The 17329-nt window shown below is 40.5% G+C and overlaps 1 protein-coding gene across 1 annotated transcript; it reads left to right on the top strand.

Annotated features, from left to right (window-relative positions):
* The first annotated feature begins 4036 nt into the window (after window positions 1-4036).
* Window positions 4037-10825, top strand: LOC137047953 (uncharacterized). The gene is made up of 2 exons (XM_067425892.1): window positions 4037-4161; window positions 8190-10825. The coding sequence occupies exon 2, from the start codon at window positions 8195-8197 to the stop codon at window positions 9422-9424; it is 1230 nt and encodes a 409-aa protein (XP_067281993.1). The 5' UTR covers window positions 4037-4161; window positions 8190-8194; the 3' UTR covers window positions 9425-10825.
* The last annotated feature ends 6504 nt before the right edge of the window (window positions 10826-17329 follow it).

A 17329-nucleotide genomic window follows, 5' to 3' on the forward strand; every position in this document is an offset into this window, starting at 1 on the left:
AGAGTGTGCGTCGATGCACTTCGAATTCTAACCAGAAATAGTAACCCATCGGGTATCTTTGGAATACTTTTTCAGTATACTACTTTTTGGGACATACTAATTCTTTTTTCTTTTTTTTTTTTTGAATACTATTTAGTATGGATGGTATACGAATTGGGACCCAGGGACTATATGGTGTCTTACAACTGTGTGCAACAAATTATAACAATCACGGCAAAAAAATGAAACACTGTCATTGTTCATAAGAATTTGCTTGGCATTAATGTACGCTATTCATTGACTGCACACTGCTCTGAACTTAAACATTCTTAAGCATTGTTGTGTGCAGGCTGTATAATGCTCAGAATCTGAAACGTGAAGTTCACATTTATTTAATGAATTTACAGCCTTTGAGGTTTGCAGAATCATGATATATGTTTTCTCTCCCCAGAATATAAGATGGCTTAAAATAGTCACTATACAGTATTTAATATAGCTTACTGTAAGGTATTGATGTTATATTTAAAAAACGGGTTCTCCAAAATACATTTTACAGTTTGCCAAGTTTGCCAAGATTTCTGACTTTCGAGAAGAGCATGACATGACTCAAACATAATGAAGTCGTTAAATTTAAAAGAAGAAACTGTTCAAACATGAAAATAAAATAATACAAACACTTCAATTCTGTGAGGTAATCATTTAACCGTCAGCTTGTGTTGTTACACTGTTTTCATTACAATGGTAAAGTGTATATATCGCTCTTTGCTGCAATATGCCACCTACACGAGCCAAGCTCCACTTGTTCGCTATCGTTCAACAACTTGTTCACGTCATTTACTTCACTCATTTCACAAACAACAAGCTCCTGTTTGTTCAATTTGTTCGCTAACAAGATCTCCTGTTCAGAGTCAGACTCAAAGCATCTCGGTCAGTAAAGGGCGTATTCGTTCACTGATTCAACAAATCACATGCTCTGTCACATCTCATACTTGAGCGCTATTGTTTCAAGGTTTGTCATTCTTTGACAGAATTCAACAGTCCTCGGAGCTGCGCATGCACACATTGCCAATAGCTCCACACTGTTGTGGAGGGAGGAATTTCCATGAACAATGAGTCAATAGACCATGTGAAAAAAAATGAGTCAATAAACCACATGAATGAGAATGATTCGTTCACCTAGAAGATTCGTTCAAGAACAAACGTAATATCCCTTGGACTTTCAGACCATTTATGTCAATGTTTCATGTTTACATTGCTCTTAGTATGTCTCATGAATAAACCGAAATTCAGCAGGATACTTGCCTCACAACATGAGAAACTTCTAATTTAAATGATAAGAAATGTAATGGGGAAGCAATGTGCAAAGTTTTTTAGTGGTAACAATATGTTTCTGTTCATTCATTCTTGTCAAAGTTACCCGCTGAATTGACAACACGCTGACATCAGATGCATGTCAGTTAAGCCAATCAATGTCAAGAGGCAGCCCAAATAGATGTATGACGACAGGACACAAGTATCCATGTAAAATGTTTTAGTGCGCTAACCTAGCGGCTCGCATGATTGCGATGTGAAACCAACAAACTTACAGAATGTATCAAATCAAACATGCACTTCGGTTCAGACATTGGGGCAGTCTTTCAGGTGTGAAAACGCCCTTAGTTGAAAATGCTAGCAAGAGGGTAGTACTCACTGTGTTAAGGCCTGTTACCAAGCTTACATGAGCCTCGGTCTAAATCGAGGGAGTAAGGGTCTGTCCATATAAACTTCCCTTGTCCACTTCACCAAGTTGAACACACTTCAAAATGGAGGTGGGGATTCCCCCAAGGGGAAGTGCATAGGGAAGTTTGCAAGTGCGTATCTAAGGGTGGAGTGGAACGCAGCACAAGAGCAATTGGGTCTCTTCAGAGGACTTAAATTAAACCACGGATTTGTAACCTCTAAGATGTAACCTTTGTTCTCTGAGTGAAGAGACCATTTTTCTCTTTTATATATATTTCATATGGGAATTTGATTACCCATTTTTGGGACGTGGATACTCTTTAAGACAATCCGTCTGTTCCATCGCGCCCTAATTAGTGCCCTATAAAACACTCATAGTGACATACATTCATTGCTACCCTTTTTTCGAAACATGTCCCAGAGTGTCCTCAAGGTGGAGAGACCTCTTCACTCAGAGAACAAGGGTTACATTGTAACCGAACATTTTCTATCGTATCGAGACTATCTCTCCACTATTTTACATATTCCATATGTATGGGAAAACCCTGTCAGACACCACGTGAAGAGGCGGTGCAATGACAAACAAAATATATACAATATTTCCATATTTACAATCTTGAGTCAGGTGCCAAACACTACCAATGGCACTCTGGTTTAAATCATTTAAACATCTGATATTTTTGCCTAAATGCCTTTGTTCACTGTAAACAGATGGTCAGTGTTCTCACTGGGCAAATTAGTGACTGTCTTCTTTCCATTTCCTCACTTCCAAGAGTGTAAGAAAGCAAGAAAGAGTAGGCTTGGTGAAGTTTGACTGTCTGATTTAGGTGTAGATCAGACAGCACTTTTGGCAGAAAAGGTGGGTTTGGCTGCAATATAACTCCTGTACTCTCCGGCATAAACCTGCAGCAGCTGAAGTTCCCTGATTCTTTTGGCAGAGGTTATTGCCAGGAGGAAGGCAGTCATTGGGGACAGCCATTTCAGGTCTGCTGATTCAAGGGGCTCAAATGGGGGTTGCTGGAATGCTCTTAATACTAAATCCAAGTCCCACGGAGGTACAATATGACTAGTACTGCATGTTTTACATCTTTAAGCACCTTTGAAGAACTGAGAAATCAGGCTAGCACAGTGCTCTGATAACTTGTAATCCCCTGCTCAAACAGCCTCAATTGCACCCACCATATGTCTGAGAGTTGAAGTGGATTTGCCTGCATCCAATTGTTCCTGCAGAAACTGGAGGATATCACTGGCTGTAGATGGGAAAGGATTTACCTTGTGCCCTTCACATTAAGAATGAAACATACCCCACTTAAATTAATATGCTGCCCTTGTTGAGGGAGGACACGCTCATTTCAGGTTCTTAATCACTCTGTCTGATAGTCCCATAGCAACTAATCCCGCCCTCTCAAGGGGCCAAGCCCAGAGCTTGAGACCCTGAGGGAAGGGGTGAAACAACTTGTCCTGTGCCTGGGATAGTAGATACCTCCTGGGGGAAATGCATAAAGCTAGCCCTGAGACCACTATCTGATGGCCAGTCCAATTGTCTTTGGCCACAGAATCTCTCTGTGTTGTGGGTCTACAACTGTTGGCCGCGAGGAACTCATCAGAGGAGGTACGCTGATAAATTGCAACCGGTACCCCTGAGTAATAATAAAAAATCAGGGGCTTGTCTTCAGGGCTGCCCATGCTGTGACCCTTGCTAATGGGGAGCTGGGGCAGCCGATGCCAGTACACAAGGAACTCAAAAAAAGGTGGGTGCTCCTGGCCACTTGTACCATCTCTCTTTTTATTCTGTTAAGCTTTTCTCCTTTTAAATGCCTCCAGCTGAGACATCAGATCTCTGGGACTTAACTAGGACTAATCTGAGGAATTCCTAGGTGGAGTCTTCCTTGGTTTGAAGCTTCTATGTTGGCCAATGCTGCGTTCCAGTTTGTTTTTATCATGCCCTTCACTCGCAAACTTCCCTCCGTCTTGTTCACTTGGATGTGCGTCATTGCTTACGTTGCATGAGTGCCCACTACTGATCGAAACTTTGCAATGGACTGAACTGGAACGCCCTAAGCGCTTGATCACTTGGAATCCACTTTGGAGTTGACTTATTATTTTTTTCCTTTACGAAATTGTTTAATGCAGCATTCTATAAGTATATGGATGTGTTTGGGTTATTTTAAATGTTTTTAAAAATATCATAGAGTTGTTTGTGGTGGGGTAAATTAAACGCGATATGTGGTAACGTCACAATCGCGTTGCATTTTGGTATATGAAGCTGCCTGAAGTGTACATATGAAGTAGACTTGGTCACTCGGTCGAAATCGAGGGAGCAACGGTCTGTCCATATAAACTTCCCTTGTCCACTTCCCGAAGTGGAACACACTTCAAAATGGCGGCGGGGATTCCCCCAAGGGGAAGTGCTTAGGGAAGTTTGCAAGTGCGTGTCTTAAAGTGGAGTGGAACGCAGCACAAGTGTGCTTGAAAACTCCTTAGCTAAGCAGCAGGCCTCTTTGGAGCATTCAGAGAGCATATGGCCCAAAACAAGGGAGAAGGCTCAACCAGCCCGGTCGTAATCCCGGTCATCCTGTTGGAGCCTTGATTGCGACAGCCTCAAGTGATGCCTTGCTACTCTTTCATGATTACAGAGGCAACTTTCTTCATTTCATCCAACCAAATGGAAGATTCTTGCTCCTCTTGAGCCCTTAGGCTCAACTTTAGCAGATATGGGTTTGCTAACTTAGTCTGGACTGCCATGGCTTTGTGGTTTGTTTTTTTGTTTTTTAGCAAACCATTCATTATTCAGCATTTTTTGCTAAGACAACCAGTCTTGCCCAAAATGGACTTAATGGAAGGTGATATAAATCAAGCGTATAATGTCAGTTCTGGCAGGTCACATCAGTCAAGCTTGCATCAGCTGACTGTCAGCTTATCACATCTACCTATAGGAATCCGACGTCTATCACAGCACACATATATAGCTCCTCTGTACTATCAGCAGCTATCATGTTTCTCCAGAGCTCATTTACCCTCCTCCACCCCCAGCTCCTCTCATCCAGTCAGAATTTGATATTTTAATTCTCCATTTGCAGCTTTTATTTGAGACAGCAGAGTAACAGACAGGGATAAAGCAATACCATAAACAGGGACAGGTAATGGTCGAGGCAGGCAGCAAGGATCAGAGACGAGTCACAGGCAAGGATCAAGACAGGTGGCAAACAATCACAGTCCAGGGTACAGGCGAGTTTCAGGGCAGGCAGCAGAGGATCACAGATAACGAACAGTCCAAGTAATAACAAGGTATCAGTCCACAGAAACCCACTTGGAAATGACAACTGTAGCAAATCAAGACTTCACAAATGTGTGATGCATGTGTGTGTCTTAAATAGGGTGTGTGATGCAGTGCAGGTGTGAGTGTAATCAGTCCTAGGAATGAGCGCCCATGAGAATTGGAGTCTGAATGATCGTGCCTCAGTATTCCGGTGATGGCTCCCTCCGACGGTCCGGAGGATGAACCGGGAAGCGCTATTCATGACAGAATCAATGTTAATTCATCAATCAATATTGAAATGTAACATTGGTTTTTCATCAGGTTTGCACCATGAAATAATGTTCTTTCAACATTGAAAAATAGATCAATCTTGATTTATGTACAGCAGGATTCTATGCGAGTTAATTGACTCTTTATTTTATTCCTTTTAATCAGAGACCTTGTATGGCTGCAATTGATATGATTTTGTATCAAAAAGTCACTCAAAGTAAACAACACCATTCAGTTTACATGCAAATGTATTTATTAATGCCCCTACAGTTACAACAGGAAATCTCACATTGACTTAAATCAATTACATCTGAATTTACATTTTACATTTACATTTATGCATTTAGCAGACGCTTTTATCCAAAGCGACTTACAACTCAGGAGAACAGGAAGCAATCCGTCAAGAAGAAGCAAAGAAACACAAAAAGTGCCCCAAATACCAAGATTTGTATACTGCTCAGAGAAGCAAAAAACAGAAAAGGGAAGAATAAAGGAGAAATAGAGGAGGATATAGTATTTTTTTATTATTATTATTTTTTAATGTAAGATTAAGTGCTCATGGAAGAGATGAGTTTTTACCTGTCTTTTGAATGAAGCGAGTTATTCTGTCGTGCGTATGGAGGACGGAAGATTGTTCCGCACACCAGGAACAATGAAAGAAAATGTTCTAGAGAGGGATTTCATGCCTCTCTGTGATGGTACCACAATCCTGGTGGGGGTGTAGACTCGTAGGAGTGAGTCGAAGTATGCGGGTGCTGAGCTTGTGGAAGATCCATAAGCAAGAGTCAGGGCTTTGAATTTGATCCGGTCAGCGAGTGGTAGCCAATGCAGAGAGATGAATAGAGGTGTGACATGAGCCATTTTGGGCTCATTGAATACAAGACATGCCGCAGCGTTCTGTATCATTTGCAGCGGTTTGATTGCACAAGATGGAAGTCCAGCCAGAAGTGCATTGCAATAGTCAAGTCTAGAAACGACCAGGGCTTGGACAAGAAGCTGTGTTGCATGCTCCGTAAGGAACAGTCTGATTTTCCTGATGTTGTGCAACGCAAACCTGCATGACCGAGCTGTCTTTGAGATGTGGTCTTTGAAGGACAGCTGGTCATCAAAGATTACTCCAAGATTTCTGACCGACGCTGAAGGAGTAATCAAAGATTAACCTAGCTGGATGGCATAACCTCGTGTTGTATGGCGGGATTAGCAGGGAAAACAAGCAGCTCAGTCTTTGCTAGATTGAGCTGCAGGTGATGTTTTTTCATCCATTCCGAGATGTCCGCCAGACAGCTTGAGATTCTTGCAGCTACTGTGGGATCATCTGGTTGAAATGAGAGGTAGAGCTGTGTGTCATCAGCATAGCAATGATATGAGAGGCCATTTGCCTGAATGATGGGTCCCAATGATGTAGTGTAAATGGAGAAGAGGAGAGGTCCAAGCACTGAGCCCTGAGGAACCCCCGTGGTCAGTTGATGTGTTTTGGATACCTCTCCTCTCAAGGAAACCTTAAAAGACCTACCTGTGAGATAGGACTCAAACCAGTGGAGTGGAGTCCCTGTGATGCCCAGTCATGAGAGGGTGGACAGATCAAGGAGGATGAGGACTGATGATTTGGATGCAGCTTTAGCCAGCCGCAGGGCTTCAGTAACTGACAATAATTCTGTCTCAGTTGAGTGGCCCTTTTTGAACACAACTCTTTCAAGTGTGTTCGCAATGGTAAATGGTAAATGGACTGCATTTATATAGCGCTTTTAACAGACCCTATGGCCATCCAAAGCGCTTTACATCTTGCCTCACATTCATGTTCCAAACTGTAATATTTATCTGGATGATGTCGTTATTTATTCTTCTACGTGGACTGAGCACATCTCTACCTTGCACAATGTTTTTGGCCGATTAACAGCTGCCTCTTTAACTTTAAATTTGACTAAATGCGATTTTGCAAAAGCCTCCGTTACATACTTGGGGAAACAGGTTGGAAACGGTCAAGTACGTCCAGTCGATGCAAAAGTGACCGCTATTCTTGCATATCCTGTGCCCACTACGAGGAGAGAGTTGCGACGATTTTTAGGGATGGCTGGCTATTACAGGTGTTTTTGTAGAAATTTTTCTACTGTAGTCGATCCCTTAACAAAGATGTGCAGCTCTAAAATTGTTTTTAATTGGACTAATGAATGTCAAAGTGCCTTTGAGTGTGCAAAGTCTCTCCTTTGCAGTGCTCCGGTGTTGTCTGCTCCTGACCTAGCTTGTCCGTTCAAGCTTGAGGTAGACGCCAGTGCGACCGGAGTTGGAGCCGTGCTCCTTCAGGGAGGTGTTGATGGAATCTCCCATCCAGTATCTTATTTTTCAGCTAAATTCAACCGTCACCAGTTGAACTACTCTACTATCGAGAAAGAGACTCTAGCTATGTTGCTTGCTTTGCAGCATTTCGAGGTATACGTTGGATACAGCTCTACTCCTGTCATCGTCTATACGGATCATACTCCGTTGGTTTTTTTAAACAAAATGTACAATCATAACCAATGTTTGATGCATTGGGCGCTGATGGCTCAATGTTATAATCTGGAGATCCACCACAAGAAGGGAACTGGGATCATGGCAAATGCCCTTTCTCTGGGCTAGGGTAAATGTATAATTTTTTATGTATGTGCGTAAGTTTGTATTATTGTAACTATGTTCTTGGTTGCTTTTACTGTTAGCTCCATCCAGAACCTGTCTAAAAAAGAGGACTGGTTCTATCTTTAAGTGGGGGAGTGTTACGGTTTGTGTCTTGTGTTTTCTTCTAATTGTAATGACGTCATGACTCGGTGTGTTTTTCTCTGTGTCTGAGTTCATTATTAGGTCCGCACCTGTGTGTCATTACACACCTGCACCTCGTTGGAGTCGTTTTGGATCCACTATAATAAAGACACTGAAGCGGAGCATGGCAGGAGGGTTTTTTGAGGAGAGTTCGAGCTACTGAGTTCAGGGCGGATGTCGATTCCCAAGGCGGTTGGCAACAGCTGGATTGTGAGTGGACAGGAGAGTGTGGAGGGAAGTGACGGATCAGGAAATGAACGAGGAGAGATGGAAGTAGGTAGCGGGATGTTTGAAAAATGGGAGACGACTAGGAATAATAAACGGAAAAAGAAAAGGAAAGATAAAACAGATGAAAGTGACTCGGATAGGGAATCGAATATACAGGATGAGCGGAGGGAGGAGTATGTGATCTTTGCAAAACTTGTGGACGAAGGGGATTCGTTTGGAGGTATGAATCCAATGCAGTTAACGAAATCACTTAATAGGGAAATAGGTGAAATAAAGAGTGCTAAAGTATTAAGAAATGGAGCTCTGTTGGTTGTGTGTAAGGATGAAAGACAAATGGGGAGAGCAATCAAAATAAACATGATAAACAAAAAGAAAGTGGAGTGTTCTATGACTTATAGAAAATTCGCAAAAGGAGTCATTACAGGGATTCCGGTAAACGTATCAGTTGAAGAGGTGAAAAAAAACATAACAAATGTAAAAGTAAATGAAGTTAGACGTCTAAAAATAAACAGGAACGGAAATATGCTAGATAGCCTTTCAGTTATGATCAATTTTGATCAGGAAAAACTCCCGGAGAGAGTGTATATTGGTTTCATGTGTTATGATGTGAGGCTCTACATTCCACCCCCACTTAGATGCTTTAAATGTCAGAGATTTGGACATGTGGCAGCAGTATGCAAGGGCAAGCAAAGATGTGGTAAATGTGGTGGTGAGCATGAGTATGGAAAATGCCAAGAGGGTACAAAGCTGAAATGTTGTAATTGTGGTGGGGAACACAGTTCTGCCTACAGAGGATGTGAGGTTAGCAAGAGGCAAGCTGAAGTACAACGTGTCAAAGCTGTACAGGGAATTAGCTATGCAGAAGCAGCAAGGAAGGTTCCAGGAATTGTGACGATGGTTAGACAACCAGGAAATAGGAGCAAAGAAATGAATATGTGTCAAGGATGTGATAAGCTGAAAGAAGAAACTCTGATAGTGAAAAGGAATGATTTTGTAATGTTCATGGCGGAGATTATAAACTGTTCTGCTCAGACAAAAAGCCGAAATGAAAGAATTAAAATAATTGTTAAATCTGCAGAGAAGTATCTAGATGTGAAAGGGCTGCTATGGGAGACCGTTAGAGATACCCTTAATGTAGAGACACAATCTTCTCAGGCATGTGCTGGATCATCTTAATGTTTTTGACAATACTACAGTGGAATGCAAGAAGTTTAATTGCGAATGGTCAAGAGTTTAAGAAATATATAGATAATTTAAAAGAGAAACCTAACATAATATGTATTCAGGAAACATTGTTAATACCACAATTGGATTTTTTAATAAAAGGATATAATGGAATAAGAAGAGATAGAGAATCTGGTAGAGGGGGTGGAATAGCAACATTTATACAAAATGGAATGAAATATAAGGTAGTAGAAATAAATAAAGATAATGAATCAATTATAAGTAAGATATGGACTGAAAGAGGGTGTGTAGATATCATAAATTACTATAATCCATGTGGAAAATTAAGTCAAAATATTTTAGAAGCTGTTGTTGGTCCTTTGTATGACAATGTAGTATGGTGTGGCGATTTTAACTCTTATAATTCATTATGGGGAAGTAATAAAACTGATGTGAATGGCCAACTTATTGAAGATTTTATTGATGATAATGAGTTAGTGTGTATTAATAATGGAGAGGGAACGCGATATAATAGCTTACAAAATACAGAAACGGCACTAGACCTGACGTTTGTATCTACACTAATAGCAGGGATAAGTACATGGAGTGTGATCAAGCATACTACAATAGGGAGTGATCATTATCCTGTAGTGACTACAGTTGGTACTAAGATATGTTATGAAAAAGAAAATAGAAGTCCTAGATGGAAATTGGAGAAGGTAAATTGGGAAGTTTTTCAAGTAATATGTGGAAATAGATGTATGACTCTACTAGAGGAGAACCAGATGGATGTAAATGAATTTAACAAAAAGCTAGTAAGTGAAATAATTCAGTCAGCAGAGGAAGTAATACCCAAAACTACAGGAATTAGACGTATCAAGAACGTACCCTGGTGGAATGATGATTGTAAGGTAGTTGTGAAAGCAAGAAATAAAGCATTTAGGCAACTTAAAAAACAGCATTCTATGGACGCCATGATCAAGTATAAGTGTGCCCAGGCATTAGTAAGGAAAACAATAAAAATACAAAAGCGTATTTTTTGGAGGCAGTACTGTGATAGTATTGGAAGAGAAGTGCAACTGTCAGAAATATGGAATATGATCAGGAAAATGGGGGGGATTAGAAGGAATTATGAGTTACCAGTGTTGGTCGGTGCAGACAGAATGGCTGTTAGTAATATAGATAAAGCCGAACTTCTAGCACAATCTTTTAAGAAAGTTCATAGTTCAGATAATCTCTCAGAAGAAGCTAGGAAAAGTAGGAGTAGAACATTAATGGACTACCCAAATGTATTAGAGAAAGATGAGATGTCAGATAGTTTACTTAACCTTCCTCTAAACATGTTTGAGTTAAGAAGAGCAATTATAAGTGCTCGGCAGACTACTCCTGGGAAAGATGGAGTATGTTACAAAATGTTGGCACACATGACAGATACTACATTGGAAATGGTTTTAAAATTATTTAACCTAATTTGGGATACTGGTCAACTCCCTATTGTTTGGAAACAAGCAACAATAGTACCCATTCTTAAACCTGGGAAAAACTCATCAGATCCTACTAGCTATAGGCCTATTGCCTTAACCTCTCATTTATGCAAAGTAATGGAAAGAATAATCACAGAAAGAATGATGTACTTCTTAGAGAGTAAAGATCTATTATCTCCTTATCAGAGTGGATTCCGAAGGGGTCGGAATACAATGGACTCTGTATTATGTCTAGAGTCAGACATCAGAAAAGCACAAACTAACAAAGAAGTAGTAATAGCTGTTTTTTTTGACGTGGAAAAGGCATATGATATGCTCTGGAAAGAAGGATTATTAATAAAATTAAAGTCTTTGGGAATTGAAGGTAAAACATATAATTGGGTTCAAGATTTTTTATTAAACAGGAAAATACAAGTAAAAGTAGGTGAAGAATACTCCAGTGTGTATACAGTGGAGAATGGCACACCACAAGGTAGTGTATGTAGTCCGTTATTATTTAATATAATGATTAATGATATTTTCTCTCAAGTTGAACAAAACATTGGGAAATCTTTATATGCAGATGATGGGGCGTTGTGGATTAGAGGTCGTAATATAACTTATATTAATAAAAAAATGCAAGGGGCAATAGGTGAAGTTGAAAAGTGGGCTAATAAATGGGGTTTTAAATTATCTGTAGCAAAAACAAAGGTCATTTGTTTTTCAAGGCGGCATAAAGTCACACCTCTATCTTTAAAATTGTATGGGAATCCTCTGGAGCAAGTCAAATCAGTAAGGTTTCTTGGGGTTTGGTTTGATGAAAAATTGACATGGAAAGTTCATTTGGATAATATTAAGGACAAGTGTAAAAAGGTTATCAATATTCTTCGGTGTTTGTCAGGACAGGAATGGGGAGCAAGTAGAACATCTCTACAAAATATATACTGGGCACTCATGAGGTCTGTCTTTGACTATGGATGTATAGCTTATATGTCAGCAGCAGAATCAAATCTCAAACAATTAGATGTATTGCAAGCTCAAGCCTTAAGAATCTGCAGTGGATCATTTAAAACATCCCCAGTATCATCAATGCAGGTGGAGATGGGAGAAATGCCTTTAGGCATCAGGCGAATGAAGCTGATGTTGACATATTGGGTTAATATCCAGGGACAAAATGTTTCGCATCCTGTCAAAAGTGTATTGAAAGAGTGCTGGGAACATAATGAAACAAACTATGTAAGTTTTGGGTGGATAGGTGATGCAAAGGCTAGGAATATAGGTTTATGTCAATTACAGTACAGCAATACAGTATCAATATCCTCCATCCCTCCATGGTTATTCCCCTCCCCTGCTATTGACCTCAATATAAAGCAGGAAATAAATAATACATCTAAACAAGTTCCAGTGTGTCATATAGTGAGGAATTATTTTGAGATGCATTTCCAAGATTCAGTGGTTTTATTTACAGATGGATCAAAAGATCCGGATACAGGAAATGCAGGGGCAGCTGTATATATTCCAACATATGATTTTTATATCAAGAAAAGAGTTACCAATCATTTGTCAGTTTATACAACAGAGTTATTAGCGATATTATTGGCCTTGCAGTGGTTAGAGGAGAAAGAACTAAATAACACAGTCATTGCATCTGATAGTTATTCTGCACTGGAAAGTATAAAATCTGGCAGGTCATCTTTTAGAATGGACATAATTAATAACATTTTCCATAAGGTATATAATTTGAAGGTGAAAGGTATAGAAACACAATTTGTTTGGGTTCCTGCCCATGTTGGCGTGGAAGGGAATGAGAAGGTGGATATTCTGGCAAAACAAACTCTAAAATTAAAACGGATAGATCTACAAGTTCCATTAAGCAAAATGGAAGCTAAAGTATACATTAGGAAATTCGCGTATTCAGTATGGCAGATACATTGGGATGATACTGAATTAGGCAGACACCTATATAATATACAAAATCAGGTTGGTTCTGGGAGAAGGGAGAGCAGGAATCGAAGAGAAGGAAGTATTATAACTCGGATGAGAATAGGTCACACAGGACTTAATAGTACACTATATAAGATTGGAAAGCATCCAACTGGGGAATGCACATACTGTTGTAAACAAGAAACAGTTGAGCATGTACTGCTTCATTGTGTGAAGTATAATAATGAGAGACATCACCTTATTCAATCTCTTAAGATAGCAAAACATCATGACTTTACATTGCCAGGTTTGTTAGGGAAAACAGATAGCCAGTTGAATGGTGATATTATAAAATTTTTGAAAGTAAGTAAATTATTCAAAAGAATATAATGTTTTGATTGTTTGTTTGTTTATTTGTTATGCTTATTTTTCAGTTTGTTTATTTATTTTGATTGTTTTTTGTGTTTGTTTATTTAAATGCCGAATACAAACAATATCATTATCCATACTCCATTCCAGTCGGTGGCGGTAATGCACCAATAAGTTAGGTTGCCAACCGCCAATAAACACCAAAGAAGAAGAAGAAGAAGAGCATGGCAGGAGAGAGGAGAACCAGCAAACAAGCTTTTTCGTTTTTTTTTTTTGATTTAGTTAAATTACTTTGCTGTTTGTCTTGTTAATATTTTTTATCTTCATATTATTTGAAGTGAAGTATGTTTTTGTTTCTACGTGTTTTGTGAGTTTCTAGATGTTCGTGAGTATAATAAATGTTAATGCAGTGCACTCATGTTTCACGTGTCCTTCTTTATGTTGTGAAACCCTTACGTAGCCACTTTTAACAAAAGGGTTTGTAACATAAATTGGGAGTGAACATTCACTCTCTCATTCATACACCGACGGCAGTGTCTGCCATGTAAGGTGCCATCCAGCTCGTCGGGAGCAGTTGGGGTTAGGTGTCTTGCTCATGGACACTTCGAAACTTGGTCAGGTGGAACTGGGGATCGAACCACCAACCTTCTGGTTTGTAGACAATCTACATGAACCAAACAGTTCTGTAGTTCTCTACAAGTGATGTGTATAATGTGGGGTTTTTTAAGCAGTGGGGTTACCCGAGCCTGCTTGAATGTGGTTGGGAAGATGCCGGTGCAGAGAGATGTGTTGATGTAGTGTGTGAGTGCTGGTAAGAGTGTAGGGGAGATGGCTTGTAGGAGATGTGAGGGGATGGGATCTAGAGGGCAGGTAGTGGGATGGCTGGAGAGGAGAAGTTTAGATACTTCATCCTCAGTGAGTGTAGAGAAGGAGGAGAGAAGATGTTTGGCTGTGGATGTGGCTGATTTAAAATTGTGTGTGTGTGGAGGTGTGAACTGACTGCTCATGAGTGTGGTTTTATCTGTGAAAAAATGGGCACGACCGTCTGCAGATAGAGAGGTGGTGGAGGGGGACAGAGGAGAGAGTTGAAAGTTCTGAAAAGTGTGCGTGAGTCTGAGGTGCTGTTGTTTTTTTTTGTGGAAATATGAGGATTTAGCTGTATGGACATCCTGTGAGAAGGAAATGAGCAGAGATTGATACTTACTCAGGTCAGATGGGTAGTTTGATTTGCGCCATTTTCTCTCTGCTGCCCTAAGTTTGGTCCGGTGTTCACAAAGAACATCAGATAACCAAGGGTTAGAGGGAGTAGAGCGAGTTGGCCTAGAAGACAGAGGGCAGATACTATCTAGACAAGAGATTAAAGTGGAACATAAAGTGTCTGTTGCAGTGTTGACATCCATAGAGGAGAATAGTGTGGGTGAGAGGCCTACCACTTGATAGGAATTCATTTGCATCCAAACTCACCTTTATGGAGGCTTTGAGAAGCCTACCACCTCAAAGCAAGCCCTTAGGGAGGCCCGGTGAGGCCTACTACCTACAAGCAATGCATGCTTACTCCCCAAGCAGCTGAGTTTACCTTCAGAGGCCTACTACCTGACAGCAAGTTTTTCAAGGAGGCCTAAGGGAGGCCTACCACCTGATAGCCAGTCAGGCTAGCTGTCCAGTTGCCATGCATAGGAACTGGCCTTCAGAGAGGCCTGCCACCTGCCAGCAATACATTACTTAACTGCCAAGGTGACTGAGTTCAATCTCAGGGAGGCCTGGTGAGGACTACTACCTGATAGCCAGTCAGGCTAGCTGTCCAGATGTCATATATCTGACCTCACCTTCAGGGAGTCCTGGTGAGGCCTACTACCTAATAGCAAGCCACACTACCTTCAGGGAGGCCTGGTGAGGCCAATCACCTGATAGGCAGTCTCCAAGGAGGCCTACTATTTGATAGCAAGTCATGCTAGATGCTCGACCAGACTCGAGAACTCACCTTCAGGGAGGCCTGGTGAGGCCAACCACCTGATAGGCAGTCTCTAAGGAGGCCTACTACTTGATATAGCAAGTCATGCTAGATCAGTGGTTTTCAAACTTTTTTTAAAGCGACCCTCTTTTTTCTTCTTTTTTTTGTCGCGACCCATATATAGGCCTACAACCATTCAAATAAGTCAAGCCAAGCATAACAATACTTGTATACAATGGGCCATTTGACTGTATTCTCCATTAAACCACTAGATGGCACAAATATTCAGCTCAGCACTTTTCCACACAACTGCTTTTTCTCCTTGATGCGTTCGCAACGCAAAGTTGATTCTGCACTAATTTGATATCTAGGCATATCTACGGGATGCTAATTAACCGGTTAACTGTCTGTTAAACTAACAAGACTTTTGAAAGAGAGAGAAAAACAGGTAAGTCACGTAGGCTATAAGTCGCATTTGATTGCATTCATAATAATACCAGTAGGCTAAAAAAAGCGAAATATTGCACTACAAACATAGGTTATTTTAGTTCCCCTCACTCCACAACAAATCCTTCAAATGTAACGGTATTCAGAACAGAAGGCTATAACTATATAAAGTCAAAAACGAAATAATGTAATGAGGAACTGAAAGTAACCAGCGTTAGACTCACACAGCCTAACTCCCTCATTCGAGTCCAAATGTTTCCATATTGGTGATAAATTTAGATGCTAAACCATTATTTATTATAGGCTTTGGCTACTTAACTCGCGTCCCAATATTGATGGGAAAAAATCATCCTCTTCACATGCGCAAAAATGTGCTTGATAAGTGCACTCCCGCGGGACTCGCGGAACCCAACGCATATAGAGTGCGGCGCGGGACTCTCGGAACCCAACGCATATGCGGCGTGGGACTCGCGGAACCCAACGCATAAAGAGTGCGGCGCGGGACTCGCGGAACCCAACGCATATAGACTGCGGCGCGGGACTCGCAGAACCCAACGCGTTTAGTGTGCGGTACGGGACTCGCGGAACCCAACGCATATAGAGTGCGGCGCAGGAATCGCAGAACCCAACGCATATGCAGCGCGGGACTTGCGGAGCCCAACGCATATAGAGTTTGGCGCGGCACTAGATTTGATGGCTGAGTGCGGGCGGTAGGCTACTCGTGTGTGTGCGGATTTCGGGAGAATAAAACTATTTGCATGACTACAGCAAAATAAAAAAAATCTAAAAAGAAAACATCTAGAAACAAATAAAATGTTATAAAATAAAATAAAAACAAATTACAGGTGAAGGCAGAGTATAACACGTTTTTGCCACGTTGTGCAATGTAAGGTTAAACAAAGCCGATACAACAAATGTTTATTTCTAGAACGCAATGGCCAAACAGATGCATTTAAGAGAGAAATCCCCTCACCGTTCAAGAGTTTTTGTGCAGTGCTGAATTCTGTATGCTGACAAATCATGTATGCTTTGATTATAACAAAGAAAGTTTAGACATTATAAAAAAAGATTCATTGTGCAGTCATTTGTATTGATCATATTGTATTGAACTGAGATGATAGCTTTTTTGGAATTACGAGCGCACTTTGCGTGTATTCTGCCACACCAAACCACGCAGAAAAAAAAAACTATTTATACTCGTGTATGCGACCAGGAGCGGGACAAAACATTCATGTTGCGAGCGAAACACTCTACTTGGAAACACCTCAGGAGTGCTCACGCTGAATGGCACGAAGTGTTGGCTACTACTGGCTATTTAAACTGAGCTGTGTAACTTTTTATATATTAAGTTGGCTATTTTATTTTGATAATGAACTGGCTGCGATGTCAAGTTTGCAATGCCATCACAGTTCGCATGTTGTGTGCGCGTGATCGAGGCGCCAGTGCAAAATCTTTAATAGTCATACATAAGAGAAGGACATTATTTAAAATAGCAAAAGTGTTTACTTACATTGTGCTATAAAATAGCCTAAAGAAAACAAGATTTGCTTTCTGTCTTCTGGGTTTCCGTTCCGTGAACTTGGAGGAGTGTCGCGCCTTACGATAATGATGAACCAGTCAGCAGCAACTGTCACACATTTATTTTCCTTTTTTTTTTTTTATCTGTTAATTATTTAAGTTAATATATAGGCTATTTCATGTATTTATTACTTTTATATAAGCCTATAGAATGATTTTATGAAAAAAAAAATTTTTATTTTTATT

This window comes from Pseudorasbora parva, chromosome 19 (genome assembly GCF_024679245.1).
Source record: "Pseudorasbora parva isolate DD20220531a chromosome 19, ASM2467924v1, whole genome shotgun sequence".
NCBI lineage: Eukaryota > Metazoa > Chordata > Actinopteri > Cypriniformes > Gobionidae > Pseudorasbora > Pseudorasbora parva.